Raw genomic sequence first — 19,484 nt, 5'->3', positions numbered from 1 at the left:
GTCATATTATAAGGAATACGATTCCCCATGGTAAACGAGAAAAATGTCTCCGGATATGCCGGGGGTGACGCAACGTCGTAAGAGTTTGTGGGTGACGGACGCAGTATCCACCGCTAGTCCAGGAATTGGCATGTATACCACTATGCTTGCGACTGGGAACCTATAAATTTACTGAATACCATCTATTAAATATGAACTTTTGACCACGTGTTTATATAATCATTATATATGTAAATAATATACTGTATAAGTAAATGAGACAGGAACTGTAATATATACTTTTTTAACTTTTTGATAGATTTTTTTATTTTGGTGAAGTTCTGATTTATTTTATATTTTCATATGTCATAACTACAGTAGTTATTTTTCTTAATAACTTTTGATCTGGATAACACAAAAACTTTATTTTCACACTATTAAGTGTTTGTATCTTTTGCAGATATCAAGGAGTAAAAGAGAGCTGCTATCCTGAAGCCCTGGAGGAATTTTCTACACTTCACCAATGCAATAGTTATTGTGAAATGCTAGATCTCAAGTCCTTAAAAGCAACCGAAGGTCTGCAACCTCCCCCCAAGCCAAAGGGCTCAAGGAGTCCACAGATGGGAAGGAAAACTGGTTCTGCTCAGTCAAGCCCCCAGATACAAAAGAAAGCTATGTCAAGTCCGCAAACTGCAAGAAAAGGTGGTGTCAGCCCTAAAGCCACCCGAAAAGCCATAGATGCAGGTGACCCACAATTAGTTCCCAAAAACAAAGGAAGTGAGGGGTTAACAGTTCCAAAATCACAATAAACTCTGAAAATATCCCATTTTGCGACATGCTATTCCTGGACTTGACGGCAACTGCTATTTTAATGACTAGACTAAGCAGACGTATGGGATGCACTAACGTTCTTCTCTGTTTTACATACCATAACAGAGTGGCTGTGGACAGCCTAACCTGTGTGGGGTGAATCTGAAATGGAAGGTGAGCAATAAAGGTGCATTTACTCTTGAAACAAAGACTATGTGCTATAAAGAGGTTAGCTATATTTGCTACACTACTGCTAAGAGAGCATGGTGTTTCAAGTCAAAACTACAATTGTAACATACAGTGTAAAAAATGAATGTGGACTACAAATCTCTCCAAAGATTTGATCTGTAATCACAAGTTTAAATGCACCTCCTCTGCAACCATCATGTGCGACTAATGGATAAAGAGCACAATTGTACGAAATCCAGAGTATTTTCTTATTACTTCATGACTCAGATTGACTATATCATCTTCTTGTTCTGTTTCATAGCACATCAGGAATGACGCAAAAGTGATTTTTAGTCCAGGCAGTAGGACATGTACTGAAGTTTACCCAGCAAATTTCAGTGTCTCAAGTGGAAATTTCCAAGCTGCCACAATGGTACTAGATCGGGGAAGCCATCTAATTATTACAACCAATGTATCCTGAACTGTTGCTCCTTGTGCCTCACTGCACGATAACGATATTCTCAGGAGATAGTGTGGTCATTTTTTTGCACTGGCATATAGTTTGTTAAATCTCAGGGTGTTTCTTCCAATGTCAATTATTGGACAAGTCTTTTAGGCTCTATTTAATTGGGATTCAAAATTATGTGGTTATTCTTGAAATTTAGAGTACTGCACAAGAGAATTCCTTATGGACCTAAAAAGCATCATATTCTGGTAGCAGTAACATCATAGGATGCTTGACTAAATCCTGAACCGTTGGACTAGTTTTGGTTATTTTTGGTGTCTCCAGAGTGATCACAGCACTTTCTAGCTAATGAATGTATTTCAGAAATTCAGAAAATGAGTTAAGTATATTCGTTATGACAATTCTGTGACAACTGAGCCCAAAAGAAGTCGGGAGATGGCAAACACACCAACTACTCACTTGCTACTCACTTTGCACGAAACTGAGCATTTGGTGTAACGGAAGCCTAACTGCACTAGCAAAACTAAGTTTCTAATAACATAAGATATTGTGCCAGAGGTGGCATTCTACATTCGGATTGTCCCTTCTGTAAGTTTGGATGCTTCATTCTCCCTGGAAGTCAATAACTTCTGTCATCAGTGCCCATGACAGCCATAGATATAGGAATGCAGTGTATGTGGCAGTAACAGCTACTACCACCAATTATAACAGATAGCAAGTAGCTAAATGGCTCCTGATCACTTCATACACTGGGAAAAAAGACACCGAAAATAGAGAGCAGAAAGTTTTGATGAAATACAAGTGCAAGCATGTCATTAGAACAAAAGTTGCGTTTAGTATTGATGTACAGTACAATCTGTATATAAGAGAAGTTAGATAGCTACAGGTTACACTCCGTATATATAGGCTAAGCAACCACTGCACATGTTGGGTCTTCTGTTTCATGGTTCCGAAGTGCCAACCTGCTCTCTATTTCATTGAATATGAGGTATTTGGCTTTAATGGAGTTCTAGAGGGAGTTCTAGAATAGCCTCCTCTACAGGACTTTTCATTACATCAAAGCAGTGCCCTCCAGCCTAAGTTGTGAGCCACATTGTACCTCCCAAAATGGTGGTACCTCTAAATACTCAACTCTTATGGCCTAATAGTGCCAGGAGTGTCATAATGTTAAATAAACTTGACAAAAAGGTCAAAGCTAATTATCTGTTAATGCTAAGTTAACTATGTTAGATCTTTAAAAGATGTTTTCCCCTTAAATTCCCATTTTTGGCTCAACACCATATGTACCAACACCTAATAGTACCAGCCTTGTAGGACATATATTTCAACTGAAAATCTCCTAGAAGATGAACTAAGGTCTATATAATCGATTAAAGAGTAAACCAAAAAGTATTTTATTCAGAGGTAGCAGTAACCCTCAGGTCAAATGCCTCTCTGTAATATGAGGACAACTGAAATAAAGTGGCTCACGGTAGGTGGAGGGTCCTGTAACTTATGTTGCATTGGAGCCACAAAACTTTCAAGTTCATTGTATTTTACTCTCTAAGGAAAATGTTTGGTTTTTTTGTCATGTGTTATTTGTCTTTGGAAAAGTTTTTTTTTAAATTGGATAGATTAAGAATAAAGTTACAAATGTGACATTTGTTCAAGTCTAAAAGGTAAAACATTTTTTACCTACCCAACAGAGCCACAAAGTAATGTCTTCTCATTTAGGCTCCATTTTGGGGCATGATTGTCTGTTAGAATCATAAAATGTGGTCTGCAAGAATTATTGACAAATTATAACTTGTATTTTAGAACCTAATTTTTGCTTGTCAGAGATTTTGGAATGATATAGAAAACATTTTATTTCAGGGTTTGAAGTATTTTTCATTGGTGCCTCACCATAGCTACACAAAGTGTTCTAAATAAGCCCATTTTGCTACAACATTTTGAGTGGTGCTCAGGGTTGCCAACCTGATTATTATCTTTTTCTGGGCAACTAATCAAAAAATCATAGGTAGCAAAAAATGTTATGATGAAACTGGAAAATGATAATAGATTATAAATTATATTATTAGAGATGACTGCCGATTGATCTGCAGAGGACTGAGTTTAAGTAGAATTTCCTGAAATTCGCAGTTTCACGCAAATTCTAACATTTTGAGACTCAATTCACGCTTTTCAAAGGAAAGACTTGCGGGATGCCATTTCCTACACTGTTGGAGCATCAGAGAGGAGGCTAACGTAAATTTGCATTGCCACATGCCCCTTCCCATAATGCTTTGAAGCTATGACATCTTACTTTGTATGGAGGGGGTTAGTACCTGGGCCATCACAGATCACCAGGTTCCATTGGAGCGCAGATTATATGGCAGAGTCGTCTTCCATCTCCAGAGTTACTAGATAAGTCTCTCTTTTATAGAGTGTAAGCGCTGATAGTTAACAGGGTCCTCTCTTTCTTTTTCCTGTAGAGTCTAAGCTCTTATGCTCAACAGGGTCCTTTGTCTCTCTTTTAGAGTTTAAGCTCTTATGGTTAATGGTGGGTCTTCACTTTCTTTCTCCTGTAGAGTGTAAACTCCTATGGTCAGCAGGGTCTTTACTTTCTCTGTCCTGTAGAGTGTAGTCAGTTGAGTCCTCTTTCTTGCCTGTAAAGTGTAAGCTTTGTGGACAGCGGTGTTTTCTCCTCCCTCCCAACATGTATTTTCCGAGCAATTACAATCTTTCAAGTATTGAGATTTGAAAAATATCAATTACTTGACACCACTTGCCAAGGTACCAGCGGCTTTCCAACAGCACTGCATTTAGTTTAAGCACCAGTGTGACTTTGTGATTCAAGTATTGAGATTTGAGCACATTATTTGCCATGACTCAAATTTTGTGGGAAACTTCAGCAAAGTCGGCAAATATGAATTTCAAAATATCTGTTCATTTCTGTAAGTGATATATATCTACAGCCCAGAATACTGATACGAATATGTTAGAATCATTAATTGAAAAATGATGATAATTATAATTATGTACAACATTTTATAGCTCCTATGAAAATTACGAACTCTTCTACTTTTTTTTTGCACCATTGGAAAAAAAATCCCCTATAGACTGTTCTACAATTTATGACGGTTGGCAACCTGGTGGTGCTGTGAAGGCAAAGTGACTTCAGAAATACTACCAACTTATGTAAATCATGGCACATACTGTTCATGTATAACAAATCTCCTTTTAGTGATTCCTTCAATGTGTTGGTAATTTAAAATATTCCATTATATTTCTAAGTAATTTTCAATATGTCAAACATTGGAGATGCATGTTTTACAGAGGGTGGTCATGCACTTAATTTGTGACCAAACTTCGGTTAAATGTCATGGCTGTAAAATTCTGCGTCACAATCCCTTGCCTCTGATTAACCATAGAGTGCACAAAAAAGTCACTTTGCCTTAGTTTCTGTGCTTTCCATCATTGTAGTTGTATTTGCTTTTCTTTGTGAAAAATGTTATTGTTTATTTGCACATTTCTTTGGTGTATGAGAATCCACGAAGCACTTCATTAAAATGTTTTTATCCTTTATCTTGCATTGTACATTCACACACACTTATCCATGTTCATAGATAAACAAAATGTAGGCGATTTCTACATACACTGAAAAAAGTAGTGGCCTTTGGTAATTCATGAAAACAGAGTGGGTAAACTTTTATTATACTATCAAGAGGAAATTATATCCAGAATATTGAATTCCTTGTAAGTTCATTTTAAATAGAAGCTGGCCTGGAGATTGCCAACCCCCCCAGCACTCAATTCTTACACCCAGGGGAGTTGTGACTGGTGGAAAATCCAACAGTATTATTAAATGATTTGCAAAAAAGGTAAATGGCCATTCAGGGTATGTGCCTGCGATCCAGAGTTGCTGCGGGTTGGATGCTGTGTACTTGTGCAATGTCAAACCAGCAGCGGCCAGATGTTTCAGCATAGTGGATGGTATTTAAAAAAATCCCATGTTCACTATGCGCCCAGACACACCCGTGGATCACCCGTGGAGACGGACATGGGGCGCATCTTTCCAGACTGCAGCATGACAAATTCTCTAGCACAGACGCTAGTCTCCGCAAGATAAATTTAATCAATAGAATGTATTGGATGCGGTGAATCTTGACGATTCAATGCACACCTGCTGATTCACCTGCGTTCAATAAACGACAGCGCTTTGGACGCAGCGAACAAGCACTGCATCCAAAGTGCTGCTAGCTCTGAATTGTGGGCACCCGGCCTCACTCTGGTTAGACAGCACATTTTTCAGGTATTGAAACAACTAGATAGATAGAAAAAAATATAGCGCTTTTATTATCTGCTTCTCATTTGCTTGTTTCCTTTAGCTGTTTGTCAGCATCACTAGCAATCCATTATGCAACCTGTTTTTATTTTTTTATTTTTTTTCTAGTTTTTCATGATCCCTCACTCCATTCAATTCCCATGACCATGCACTATATGTTTTTGAAAAGGATGAGTTTTTTTTGTTCTTTGATATCCTCTTCTAATTCAGCTCAATTCACCTTTTTTCACATTGCATTTAGAGGATAAGAGCCTCAATTCACAGTAGAGCAATTCATCCCAAACTCTAAAAAATACAATAAGTCTGCTAGGCAGAGCATGCGTTATCAATAAGAAGAAGGAAATAAGTCAATTCGCTGCCTGAGATCACTGATAATGGCTTGTCTATAGACACAATACTTCTTTTAGGGCATGTTAGGTTAGGCTATGGGTTGAACTAGATGGACTTACAGTCTTCCTTCAACCTTAATAACTAATAACTATGTAACTATGTAACTTTTCCCTGACATCTGCTATTGGGAAATTGTCAGGACACCCTCAATCCTTGTTTCCCCTGGGATCTCATAAGACGCACTCATATATTTTATAGTTAACTAGTACCATTAAAAGCAGTGGGTTTGGATGACATTAGTCTGACATGTATAGGCACAGTAAGAATGGCATGCAGTGCGATCGTGGAAGTCTGGATGAAGGTAACCACTCATACTTGATGGACCACATTATAGGTTAAAAAATATAACTGTTAGCCACTGTTGGGAAATGTTATACAGTGGTATCAGTTAAGAATATGAACATACCCTAAGTCAATAATAGGACTCAGTAACGAACAGTCAAGTGTGAAAAATGTTTTCTAGGCTAATGAAAAAGATCAAAGGCCTCATGCACATATCTGTGTTTTAAACAGACAGCAGACGAATGCAACAAGTAGTTGTTGAGTTTGGTCCACAAATAAGCCCTAACTCAGACATGTCTTTTCTTTTTGCAGGACCATCGATTTTTTTTTTACCAGTATCCTAATTACCAGCATATGCCTTGTGTCCCTTCTTGACTTCTTTAAGCTAGGTAGTCATATGTTGGAAAGTACTGGGATTATTTTCTCAAAAAATTTACGCCAGTCATCTGGTGTATAAAAGTCTCTAAATTCCATGAAATGCTTAGATAAAACTGTAATTTTTTTGTGTTTGCACCAGCGCCATCACTTTATCGAAAAGTGGGTGAGGCTTAGAGAAAGGAGACATGGTCAGTAACTGCCCAACAAATTCACGATAATTTACAATACAATAGAAAGTTGTGTAATTTATAGCAGAAATCTACTCCAGCCCATAGCTGGAGGAGCATCAAGGTGGACCTTACTCCAACAAGCTTTCTTTAATTTTTTCTAAAAAAAAATGTGCAGAATTTTAATTTGTAAGTATTGTGAAATGTACAATACAACATTTTAAAGAATATAATAAGCCAAAAAAGAAGTAAAAACTTAGGGTTACTGTTACCCAGTAAAGCTAAACTAGACTTTAATGCTGGAGGAGAGAAAGATTGGGCAGCTTTAATTCAGCCAACAGCTATCGAACATATATGGTCAACTACAGCTGTGCTCAAAAGTTTACATGCCCCAGCAGAATTTTTGCTTTCTTGGCCTTTTTATAGAGAATATGAATGATAACACCACAACTTTTTCTCCACTCATGGTTAGTGGTTGGATGAAGTCATTTTTTGTCAAACTACTGTGTTTTCTCTTTTTAAATCATAATGAGAACCCAAAACATCCAAATGACCCTGATCAAAAGTTTACATACCCTATTTCTTAATACCGTGTATTTCCCCCTCTAACATCAATGACAGCTTGAAGTCTTTTGTGGTGGTTGTGGATGAGGTTCTTTATTTTGTCATATGGTAAAGCTGCCCTACAGTTCCTGTAAATTCCTGGGCTGTCTAGCATGAACTGCGCGCTTGAGATCTCCCCAGAGTGGCTCAATGTTATAGAGGTAATGAGACTAAGATGACCACTCCAGAACCTTCACTTTGTTTTGCTGTAGCCAATGACAGGTCGACTTGGCCTTGTGTTTTGGATCATTGTCATCTTGGAATGTCCAAGCACATCCCATGCGCAGCTTCCAGTCTATTGAGTGCAAATTTGCCCCCAGTATTTGCTGATAATGTGATGCATTCATCTTTCCTTAAACTTTGACCAAGTTCCCTGTGCCTTCCCAGTGCACACATTCCCAAAACATCGGATCCACCTCCATGCTTTACAGTAGGAATGGTGTTCCTTTCATCATAGGCCTTCTTGACCTCTCTCCAAATGTAACGTTTATGGTTGAGGCCAAAAAGTTAAATTGTAGTCTCATCACTCCAAATTACCTTGTCTCAGAAGTTTTGAGTAGGGTTGAGCGACTTTCACTTTTTTAGGATCGAGTCTGGTTTCGCGAAACCCGACTTTGTCAAAAGTCGAGTCGAGTGAAATCGTCCGATTATCGCCAAAAGTCGGGGATCGACCGAAACACGAAACCCAATGCAAGTCAAATGGGGAAGCATAGTCGGCAGTGAGTGGAGGCCAGGAAAACACCTACAGTGCCCATTTTAATGGCAAAAACATCCATTCTTGTTACTGAAGCTTGTCAATCTTAATTTACTTTATAATAATAGTTAGGCTTTGGATATTGGGGGTCATTTGGCTAAAGTTGTGGGGGGTAGGGCTGGTTCAAGTTTTTAGTGGGCCCAGGAAACGTGGACTACGTCACGGCGGTGGAGCAGTGAGAGGTAAGTATTTCAACTTTGCAAGTGCTGTGATCCTGAGCAAGCAGGGGGGGCCCACTCGTTCGCATTGGCACTGGCACAGGGCCCCTCAAAGTACGGCGGTGTGTTTGCACGGCGGGGGCGCCTCCCACCGGCAGCGACACTTTTGCGTACTATGAGGGGCCCTGTGCCAGTGACGTCGCCAATGAGTATGCCCCCCACCTGATGAAGGAACCTGCACTTTCATCTGCACCTTCCTCTTTGTCGTTGTGTAAGGTGGTATAGTATGCGGGAAGGGGAACCTGACTTTCAGCAGGGTCAGATTGTGGCTGTGTAGCGTGCAAGGGGAATGTAGTGGTCTGGGTCAATGTACCACAAGAGTCATCTAGCACTGGCTGGGCAATGGGCAGGATGCGGAGGAAACACAGATATAGGCCCAAATAATAAAGTGGGCTAAATGCAGTTCAAAATTGGTAACAGGACTAACCAGGCGGCATTGCTTAGTTCAGTGGAGGACAACTGTAATGAGAGGCAGACACAGTCAGTAGGCACAAATAATAAAGTGGGCAAAATAAAGTTCAAAATTGGTAACAGGAGTAAACAGGCGGCACTGCTTTGTTTAGTGGAGAACACCTTGGAGCGGCAGACACCGTTAGTAGGCCCCAACCAAACTAGTAGGCCAACTGCAGTGTTATATTAACAACTACTTAATGAGAGCCTGAAGATTGAAGCTCAGGCAAGTAAACCTGGAGAACACCTTGGAGTGGCAGACACCGTTAGTAGGCCCCAACCAAACTAGTAGGCCTAATGCCGTGTTATATTTACAACAACTTAATGAGAGCCTGACAATTGAAGCTCAGGCAAGTAAACCTGGAGAACACCTTGGAGCGGCAGACACCATTGGTAGGCCCCAACCAAACTAGTAGGCCAACTGCAGTGTTATATTAACAACTACTTAATGAAATCCTGAAGATTTAAGCTCAGGCAAGTAAACCTGGATAACACCTTGGAGCGGCAGACACCGTTAGTAGGCCCCAACCAAACTAGTAGGCCAACTGCAGTGTTATATTAACAACTACTTAATGAGAGCCTGAAGATTGAAGCTCAGGCAAGTAAACCTGGAGAACACCTTGGAGTGGCAGACACCGTTAGTAGGCCCCAACCAAACTAGTAGGCCTAATGCCGTGTTATATTTACAACAACTTAATGAGAGCCTGAAGATTGAAGCTCAAGCAAGTAAACCTGGAGAACACCTTGGAGCGGTAGACACCGTTAGTAGGCCCCAACCAAACTAGTAGGCCTAATGCCGTGTTATATTAACAACTACTTAATGAGAGCCTGAAGATTGAAGCTCAGGCAAGTAAACCTGGAGAACACCTTGGAGCGACAGACACCATTAGTAGGCCCCAACCAAACTAGTAGGCCTAATGCCGTGTTATATTTACAACAGCTTAATGAGAGCCTGAAGATTGAAGCTCAGGCAAGTAAACCTGGAGAACACCTTGGAGCGGCAGACACCGTCAGTAGGCCCCAACCAAACTAGTAGGCCTAATGCCGTGTTATATTAACAACAACTTAATAAGAGCCTGAAGATTGAAGCTCAGGCAAGTAAACCTGGAGAACACCTTGGAGCGACAGACACCATTAGTAGGCCCCAACCAAACTAGTAGGCCTAATGCCGTGTTATATTTACAACAGCTTAATGAGAGCCTGAAGATTGAAGCTCAGGCAAGTAAACCTGGAGAACACCTTGGAGCGGCAGACACCGTCAGTAGGCCCCAACCAAACTAGTAGGCCTAATGCCGTGTTATATTAACAACAACTTAATAAGAGCCTGAAGATTGAAGCTCAGGCAAGTAAACCTGGAGAACACCTTGGAGCGGCAGACACCGTTAGTAGGCCCCAACCAAACTAGTAGGCCAACTGCAGTGTTATATTAACAACTACTTAATGAAAGCCTGAAGATTCAAGCTCAGGCAAGTAAACCTGGATAACACCTTGGAGCGGCAGACACCGTTAGTAGGCCCCAACCAAACTAGCAGGCCAACTGCAGTGTTATGTTAACAACTACTTAATGAGAGCCTGAAGATTGAAGCTCAGGCAAGTAAACCTGGAGAACACCTTGGAGCGGCAGACACCGTTAGTAGGCCCCAACCAAACTAGTAGGCCTAATGCCGTGTTATATTAACAACTACTTAATGAGAGCCTGAAGATTGAAGCTCAGGCAAGTAAACCTGGAGAACACCTTGGAGCGGCAGACACCATTAGTAGGCCCCAACCAAACTAGTAGGCCTAATGCCGTGGTATATTTACAACTTAATGAGAGCCTGAAGATTGAAGCTCAGCTTTGTTCAGTGGAGGACAACACCAGGGAGCGGCAGACACCGTTAGTAGGCCCAACCCAACTAGTATCCCAAATGCAGTTTCATATTTCAAATATAGGCCGAAAGCCTGAAGATTGAAGCTCAGGAAAAAAAACCAGGAGAACACCAAGGAGCGGCAGACACCGTTAGTAGACCCCAACCAAACTAGTAGGCCCAATGCAGTTTTCAAATTCCTATAGGTTGAAAACCTGACAATTGAAGCTCAGATTTTTTCAGAGGAGGACAGCTGTATTGAGTGGCACAGACAGACACAGGTAGTAGGCCTTAAACAAAAAAGTTGGCTCAATGCAGTTTAAAAAAGGTTACAGGCGTACACAGGCAGCATTGGTGTGGTCAGCGGAGGACAATTGGAAGGAGTGGCGCAGACTTACTAGGCCTAAAATAAAAAAGTAGGCTCTATGCAGGTTTAAATAGGTTACAGGGCTACACAGGCAGCATTGGTGTGGTCAGCGGAGGACGATTGCAAGGAGGGACCACAGACAGAATTACTAGGCCTAAAATAAAAAAGTAGGCTCTATGCAGGTTTAAATAGGTTACAGGGTTACACAGGCAGCATTGGTGTGGTCAGTGGAGGACGATTGCAAGGAGGGACCGCAGACAGACTTACTAGGCCTAAAACAAAAAAGTTGGCTCAATGCAGGTTTAAATAGGTTACAGGGTTACACAGGCAGCATTGGTGTGGTCAGCAGAGGACGATTGCAAGGAGGGACCGCAGACAGACTTACTAGGCCTAAAATAAAAAAGTAGGCTCTATGCAGGTTTAAATAGGTTACAGGGTTACACAGGCAGCATTGGTGTGGTCAGCGGAGGACGATTGCAAGGAGTGGCGCAGACTTACTAGGCCTAAAATAAAAAAGTAGGCTCTATGCAGGTTTAAATAGGTTACAGGTTTACACAGGCAGCATTGGTGTGGTCAGTGGAGGACGATTGCAAGGAGGGACCGCAGACAGACTTACTAGGCCTAAAATAAAAAAGTAGGCTCTATGCAGGTTTAAATAGGTTACAGGGTTACACAGGCAGCATTGGTGTGGTCAGCGGAGGACGATTGCAAGGAGGGACCGCAGACAGACTTACTAGGCCTAAAACAAAAAAGTTGGCTCAATGCAGGTTTAAATAGGTTACATGGTTACACAGGCAGCATTGGTGTGGTCAGCGGAGGACGATTGCAAGGAGGGACCGCAGACAGACTTACTAGGCCTAAAATAAAAAAGTAGGCTCTATGCAGGTTAAATAGGTTACAGGGTTACACAGGCAGCATTGGTGTGGTCAGCGGAGGACGATTGCAAGGAGGGACTGCAGACAGACTTACTAGGCCTAAAATAAAAAAGTAGGCTCTATGCAGGTTTAAATAGTTTACAGGGTTACACAGGCAGCATTGGTGTGGTCAGCGGAGGACGATTGCAAGGAGGACTGCAGACAGACTTACTAGGCCTAAAATAAAAAAGTAGGCTCTATGCAGGTTTAAATAGGTTACAGGGTTACACAGGCAGCATTGGTGTGGTCAGTGGAGGACGATTGCAAGGAGGGACCGCAGACAGACTTACTAGGCCTAAAATTAAAAAGTAGGCTCTATTCAGGTTTAAATAGGTTACAGGGTTACACAGGCAGCATTGGTGTGGTCAGCGGAGGACGATTGCAAGGAGGGACCGCAGACAGACTTACTAGGCCTAAAATAAAAAGTAGGCTCTATGCAGGTTTAAATAGGTTACAGGGTTACACAGGCAGCATTGGTGTGGTCAGCGGAGGACGATTGCAAGGAGGGACCGCAGACAGACTTAGTAGGCCTAAAATAAAAAAGTAGGCTCTATGCAAGTTTAAATAGGTTACAGGGTTACACAGGCAGCATTGGTGTGGTCAGCGGAGGACGATTGCAAGGAGGGACCGCAGACAGACTTACTAGGCCTAAACAGAAAGTTGGCTCAATGCAAGTTTAAATAGGTTACAGGGTTAGGCTGGAGTCACACTTGGCGTAAGACAATACGCCACGTATTATACGTCCGTACTACGGCCGTAATACGGAGAAATGTTCCCAAAATATTGCTCCGTAGTCAGGGTGTGTCAGCGTATTTTGCGCATGGCATCCTCCGTATGTAATCCGTATGGCATCCGTACTGCGAGATTTTCGCGCAGGCTTGCAAAACCGACATCTAATGGATTTATGTGCTCAAATGTTCGGGAAAACATATATACAGTATATATATATATATATGTCATTGAGACACATATATATATATTCTGTATTTAGATTTCATTCAGCGCGATATCTGTGAACAGCCGGTAATTCAATTGCCGGCTTTTCATTTCTCCTGCACAAACCCGACAGGATATGAGACATGGTTTACATACAGTAAACCATCTCATATCCCCTTTTTTTTTGCATATTCCACACTACTAATGTTAGTAGTGTGTATGTGCAAAATTTCAGCGCTGTAGCTGCTAAAATAAAGGGTTAAATGGCGGAAAAAATTGGCGTGGGCTCCTGCGCAATTTTCTCCGCCAGAGTGGTAAAGCCAGTGACTGAGGGCAGATATTAATAGCCAGGAGAGGGTCCATGGTTATTGGCCCCCCCGTGGCTAAAAACATCTGCCCCCAGCCACCCCAGAAAAGGCACATCTGGAAGATGCGCCTATTCTGGCACTTGGCCACTCTCTTCCCACTCCCTGTAGCGGTGGGATATGGGGTAATGAACGGTTAATGCCACCTTGCTATTGTAAGGTGACATTAAGCCAGATTAATAATGGAGAAGCGTCAATTATGACACCTATCCATTATTAATCCAATTGTTGGAAAGGGTTAAAAAACACACACACACACATGATTTAAAAGTAGTTTAATGAAATAAACACAGCGGTTGTTGTAATAATTTATTGTTCTCTCAATCCATCAGGAACACCCTAGATTGGAAAAATAATAAACGCACAAGATACATACCTTCTGGTGAACCGTCTCGTCCCACGAAGTAATCCATCTGAAGGGGTTAACTAATATTACATGCACGAGCCCTGCTAAATGCAGCGGTGCTCGTGCTTGTAATTCCCCGGCGAATGAATGAAATGTAGGTCATTGACCTACATTTCCTTCAGTCGCGGTGATGCGCCCCCTGGTGGATGTCCTCATATGACCTGGAGCGTGGGAAAAAGTTCCCAGGCTGCAGTTCATGAGAACATCCACCAGAGGGCGCCTCACCGCGACTGAATGTAAGTACAGATCCTGCTTTCCTTTCAGCACCCCGGGATTACAGGTAGGAGCGAGTGGTTTATCGCAGCTCGTGCCTGTAATATTAGTTAACCCCTTCAGATGGATTACTTCGTGGGACGAGACGGTTCACCAGAAGGTATGTATCTTGTGCGTTTATTATTTTTCCAAGCGAGGGTGTTCCTGATGGATTGAGAGAACAATAAATTATTACAACAACCGCTGTGTTTATTTCATTAAACTACTTTTAAATCATGTGTGTGTGTGTTTTTTAACCCTTTCCAACAATTGGATTAATAATGGATAGGTGTCATAATTGACGCTTCTTCATTATTAATCTGGCTTAATGTCACCTTACAATAGCAAGGTGGCATTAACCCTTCATTACCCCATATCCCACCGCTACACGGGAGTGGGAAGAGAGTGGCCAAGTGCCAGAATAGGCGCATCTTCCAGATGTGCCTTTTCTGGAGTGGCTGGGGGCAGATGTTTGTAGCCACGGGGGGGCCAATAACCATGGACCCTCTCCTGGCTATTAATATCTGCCCTCAGTCACTGGCTTTACCATTCTGGCGGAGAAAATTGCGCGGGAGCCCACGCCAATTTTTTCCGCCATTTAACCCTTTATTTCAGCAGCTACAGCGCTGAAATTTTGCACATACACACTACTAACATTAGTAGTGTGGAATATGCAAAAAAAAAGGGGATATGAGATGGTTTATTGTATGTAAACCATGTCTCATATCCTGTCGGGTTTGTGCAGGAGAAATGAAAAGCCGGCAATTGAATTACCGACTTTTCACTAACAGCGCTGCGTATTTCTCGCAAGTCACACTGCAGGTCCGTGTGGAATCCGTATTTTTCTCGCCCCCATAGACTTTCATTAGCGATTTTTTTGCGCAATACGCTGACAAACGCAGCATGCTGCGATTTTGTACGGCCGTAGAAAGCCGTATAATACTGAACCGTATTATACGGCTAATAGGAGCAGCCCCATTGAGAAGCATTGTGCCGTATGTAATGCGAGTTTTACGTACGTAGTTTTTGCGCTCTTACGTACGTAAAACACGCATGTGTGACCCCGGCCTTACACAGGCAGCATTGGTGTGGTCAGCGGAGGACGTTTGCAAGGAGGGACCGCAGACAGACTTACTAGGCCTAAAATAAAAAAGTAGGCTCTATGCAGGTTTAAATAGGTTACAGGGTTACACAGGCAGCATTGGTGTGGTCAGCGGAGGACGATTGCAAGGACGGACCGCAGACAGACTTCCTAGGCCTAAAATAAAAAAGCAGGCTCTATGCAGTTTAAATTAGGCTACAGGGGTACACAGGCAGCATTGGTGTGGTCAGCGGAGGACGATTGCAAGGACGGACCGCAGACAGACTTCCTAGGCCTAAAATAAAAAAGCAGGCTCTATGCAGTTTAAATTAGGCTACAGGGGTACACAGCCAGCATTGGTGTGGTCAGCGGAGGACGATTGCAAGGACGGACCGCAGACAGACTTCCTAGGCCTAAAATAAAAAAGCAGGCTCTATGCAGTTTACATTAGGCTACAGGGGTACACAGGCAGCATTGGTGTGGTCAGCATAGGACGATTGCAAGGGGGGACAGCAGACAGACTTACTAGGCCTAAAATAAAAAAGCAGGCTCTATGCAGGTTTAAATAGGTTACAGGGGTACACAGGCAGCATTGGTGTGGTCAGCGGAGGACGATTGCACCGAGGGGCAGACACAGTTAGTAGGGCCAAAAAAGTAATAGGCAAAATGCAGTTAAAAATAGGTTACAGGAGTACGCAGGCGGCCTAGCTTTGTTCAGTGGAGGACAACTGTAAGGAGTGTCTGACACAGTTAGTAGGCCAAAATAATAAAGTGAGGTTAATGTCTGGCCCCCCAAAAAATTCACAAATAAACAGGTGGCATACCTAGGTACAGGGGTGGGCTCCTCTGCTGACTTGCAGACAGTGGTAGTTGGCGCAAAGTATTAACTGGTGTAAATGTAGGGCAGGGCCCCTGAATATTTTTACTATCAACAATCATGTCAACAAATTGGTATTGGCAGTGCCATTGAAGGATTTAACAGCACAGACTAAACAGTGGTGGAGCAGTGAGAGGTAATTTTGCAAGTGGTAGAGCACTGTTTGAGCTGGGGTGGGGGAACACTCTCTCGTGGGTGGCGGTACTGGCCCAGGGCCCCTCATGTTACGACAGTGTGTCTGACGTTGGGTGTGCACCACCACCGCCAGAGACACTTCATTGTACTATGAGGGACCCTGTGCCAGTGCCGTCGCCCAAAAGTGGGCACACCCACCTGTTTAGCCAAACAGCACTCGCACGGGTGCTTGCGCCAAGTGGTGACCACGGCCCCGTGGATGAAGTCAGCCCATTTAGGGAGGTGTAAAAAAGGCCTATGGTGGACATACAGCAGTTGCAAATGGAGAAATTGGAGCAGTCAGTAAGACGAGTCCAAAAGCAAGACCTTTTTACAGGAAAGCTAGGTGTCAGCAGGGAAAGGTGGGGCAAAATAATTAGAAATCCATGATTGGTTCATTTTAATGAAGGTTAGATCATCAACATTTTGGGTAGCCAGACGAGTCCTTTTTTCGGTCAGTATTGAACCAGCAGCACTGAATACTCTTTCTGATAGCACACTAGCAGCTGGGCAAGCGAGCTCCTGTAATGCATATTCTGCCAATTAAGGCCAGGTGTCTATTTTAGATGCCCAGTAATCAAAGGGGAATGACGTGTGAGGGAGAACATCGATAAGGGAGGAAAAATAGTAACCATACTGGACAAATGTTGTCTCCTGTCACTTTGAATCAATGCTGCAGTACCTGTCGTGTCTGCGGTCATTGCGAAATCACTCCACAACCTGGTCATAAAACCCCTCTGTCCAACGCCACTTCTGATTTGTGCCCCTCTAACACCTCTTGCATGTTGCCCCCTGCAGCTCGTGTGAGAACCATCACCGCCGCTGTGTGCTGGGAATGCCTGAACCAAACGATCTACAAGAGTTGCTTGTTTGGTAGCCAATATTTGCTCAAGGTTCTCATGTGGCATGATATTTTGCAATTTCCCTTTATAGCGTGGATCCAGGAGGCAGGCCAACCAGTAATTGTCATCGGTCATCATTTTGAGAATGCGGGGGTCCCTTTTTAGGATACGCAAGGCATAATCAGCCATGTGGGCCAATGTTCCAGGTGTCAAATCAATGCTTGTGCTGGGTTGAGGAGCACTTTCTGGCAAATCCACATCACTTGTCTCCCGCAAAAAACCTGTACCTGACCTTGCACCACCAACACTTTCTATTCCCCCCTGAGATGCTTCCTCCTCCCATAAATAATCATCCCCATCTTCCTCCTCCTCCTCCTCCTCTTCGTCCGCAACCTCGACCCCGAGACTTCCCTGAGCGCACAATGGCTGACTGTCATCAAGGCTTCCCTCGTCCTCGGCTGCAGACGCCTGCTCCTTAATGTGCGTCAAACATTGCATCAGCAGACGCATTAGTGGAATGCTCATGCTTATGATGGAGTCGTCCGCACTGACCAGCCGTGTGCATTCCTCAAAACACTGAAGGACTTGACAGAGGTCTTGGAGCTTCGACCACTGCACAGCAGACAGCTCCATGTCTGCCATCCAACTGCCTGCCCGTGTATGTGTATCCTCCCACAAATACTTGACAGCACGCCTCTGTTCGCACAGCCTCTGAAGCATGTGCAGTGTAGAGTTCCACCTTGTTGCAACGTCGATTATTAGGCGGTGCTGGGGAGGCTTCAACGTTCGCTGATGGTTCTGCATATGGCTGGAGTGTACGGGCGAACGGCGGATGTGAGAGCAAAGTCGTCGCACCTTGAGGAGCAGGGCTGGTAACCCCGGATAACTTTTCAGGAAGCACTGCTCCACCAGGTTCAAGGTGTGAGCCAGGCAAGGTATGTGTTTCAGTTCTGAAAGGGCTATGGCAGCCATAAATTCCTCCCGTTATCACTGACTACCTTGCCTGCCTCAAGATGTACACTGCCCAGCCATGACTGAGTTTCTTGCTGCAAGAACTCGGCCAGAACTTCCGCGGTGTGTCTGTTGTTGCCCAAGCACTTCATTTCCAACACAGCCTGCTGATGCTTACCACTAGCTGTTCCATAATGGGACACCTCGTGTGCAACACAGGCAGCTGCGGATGGAGTGGTCGTGCGACTGTGCTCTGTGGATGAGCTTTCGCTTTGGCTGGAAGAGGAGGAGGAGGAGGAGGGGTGGCAAATGCCTACAGCCAACTGTTTCCTAGACCGTGGGCTAGGCACAACTGTCCCACTGCGGCTGTCCCCTGTGGACCCTGCATCCACCACATTAACCCAGTGTGCCGTGATGGACACGTAATGTCCCTGACCATGCCTACTGGTCCATGCATCAGTTGTGAGGTGCACCTTTCTACTGACTGATTGCCTCAGTGCATGGAGAATGCGGTCTTTGACATGCTGGTGGAGGGCTGGGATGGCTTTTCTCGAAAAGAAGTGTCGACTGGGTAGCTCATAGCGTGGTACTGCGTAGGCCATCAAGGCTTTGAAAGCTTCGCTTTCAACCAAGCGGTAGGGCATCATCTCTAACTATGTAAGTCTAGCAATGTGGGCGTTCAAACCCTGTGTACGCGGATGAGAGGGTGAGTACTTTCTTTTCCTAATGAGAGTCTCTTGGAGGGTGAGCTGGACTGGCGAGGTGCATATGGTGGGACTTGCGGTGGTGGTGGTGGACATGGCGGATTGAGAGAGGGTTGGTGATGGTATTCTCGATGTAGGCCTACATGCTGTGTTTCCTACCAATAAACTTGTGATTCCCTGACTGCTTTGCCCTAGTGACGACACCTCCACATTTGCTGCTATTGTTGTTCTAACCGGTGGGCTTACAGTGAGGGAAGGAATGTAGCATTGCTGACTAGCTTCATTGTGAGCGGGTGCAACAACGTTACGGGACGTTTGGTAGCTAGTCCAGGCTTGCAAGTGCATGGTGGTTAAATGTCGACGCATGCAAGTTGTATTTAAACTTTTGACATTCTGACCTCTGCTAAATGTCCTTGATCATTTCTTACAGATCACTTTGCACTGATCATTTGGATCTTGGTTAAAAAATTGCCAGACTGCACTCTTCCTACTATTGAATACCTTTTCAGGCATTGCACACTGTGCTACTTTAACCGGATGGCCACGCTGTCCGAAAAATGGTTTTGGTTTTGCCAAACTTTTTTGGCCATGAACCAGTAGAGAAAAAAGATCATGCCCACATAAGTAGGAACACCTCAATGCATTATGTAATATGAGAAATCATTTTTATTATTAAATCGGCAAAAAACCCCAAGATCTGCACACATGTGCACACAAAGAACAACAACACAAAAGAAAACAGTTAAAAACACTTAAAATACAGATATGCAAACAACATGCCCATGTATAAGTATATG

The 19,484-nt window shown here is 43.4% G+C and overlaps 1 protein-coding gene across 1 annotated transcript in view; it reads left to right on the top strand.

Moving 5' to 3' along the window:
- The window catches only part of ALPK3 (alpha kinase 3), a 213,605-nt gene extending 208,870 nt beyond the window's left edge, over positions 1–4,735 (top strand). Inside the window, exon 15 of the mRNA XM_077264220.1 lies at positions 440–4,735. Within this exon, the coding sequence (XP_077120335.1) occupies positions 440–788 (349 nt within the window). The 3' untranslated portion in view covers positions 789–4,735. The remainder of the gene's footprint in view (positions 1–439) is intronic.
- The last annotated feature ends 14,749 nt before the right edge of the window (positions 4,736–19,484 follow it).

This window comes from Ranitomeya variabilis, chromosome 5 (genome assembly GCF_051348905.1).
Source record: "Ranitomeya variabilis isolate aRanVar5 chromosome 5, aRanVar5.hap1, whole genome shotgun sequence".
In the NCBI taxonomy this organism is placed as follows: domain Eukaryota; kingdom Metazoa; phylum Chordata; class Amphibia; order Anura; family Dendrobatidae; genus Ranitomeya; species Ranitomeya variabilis.
The sequence above is the reverse complement of the archived record's forward strand: the minus strand, read 5'-3'. Positions and strand labels throughout refer to the sequence as shown.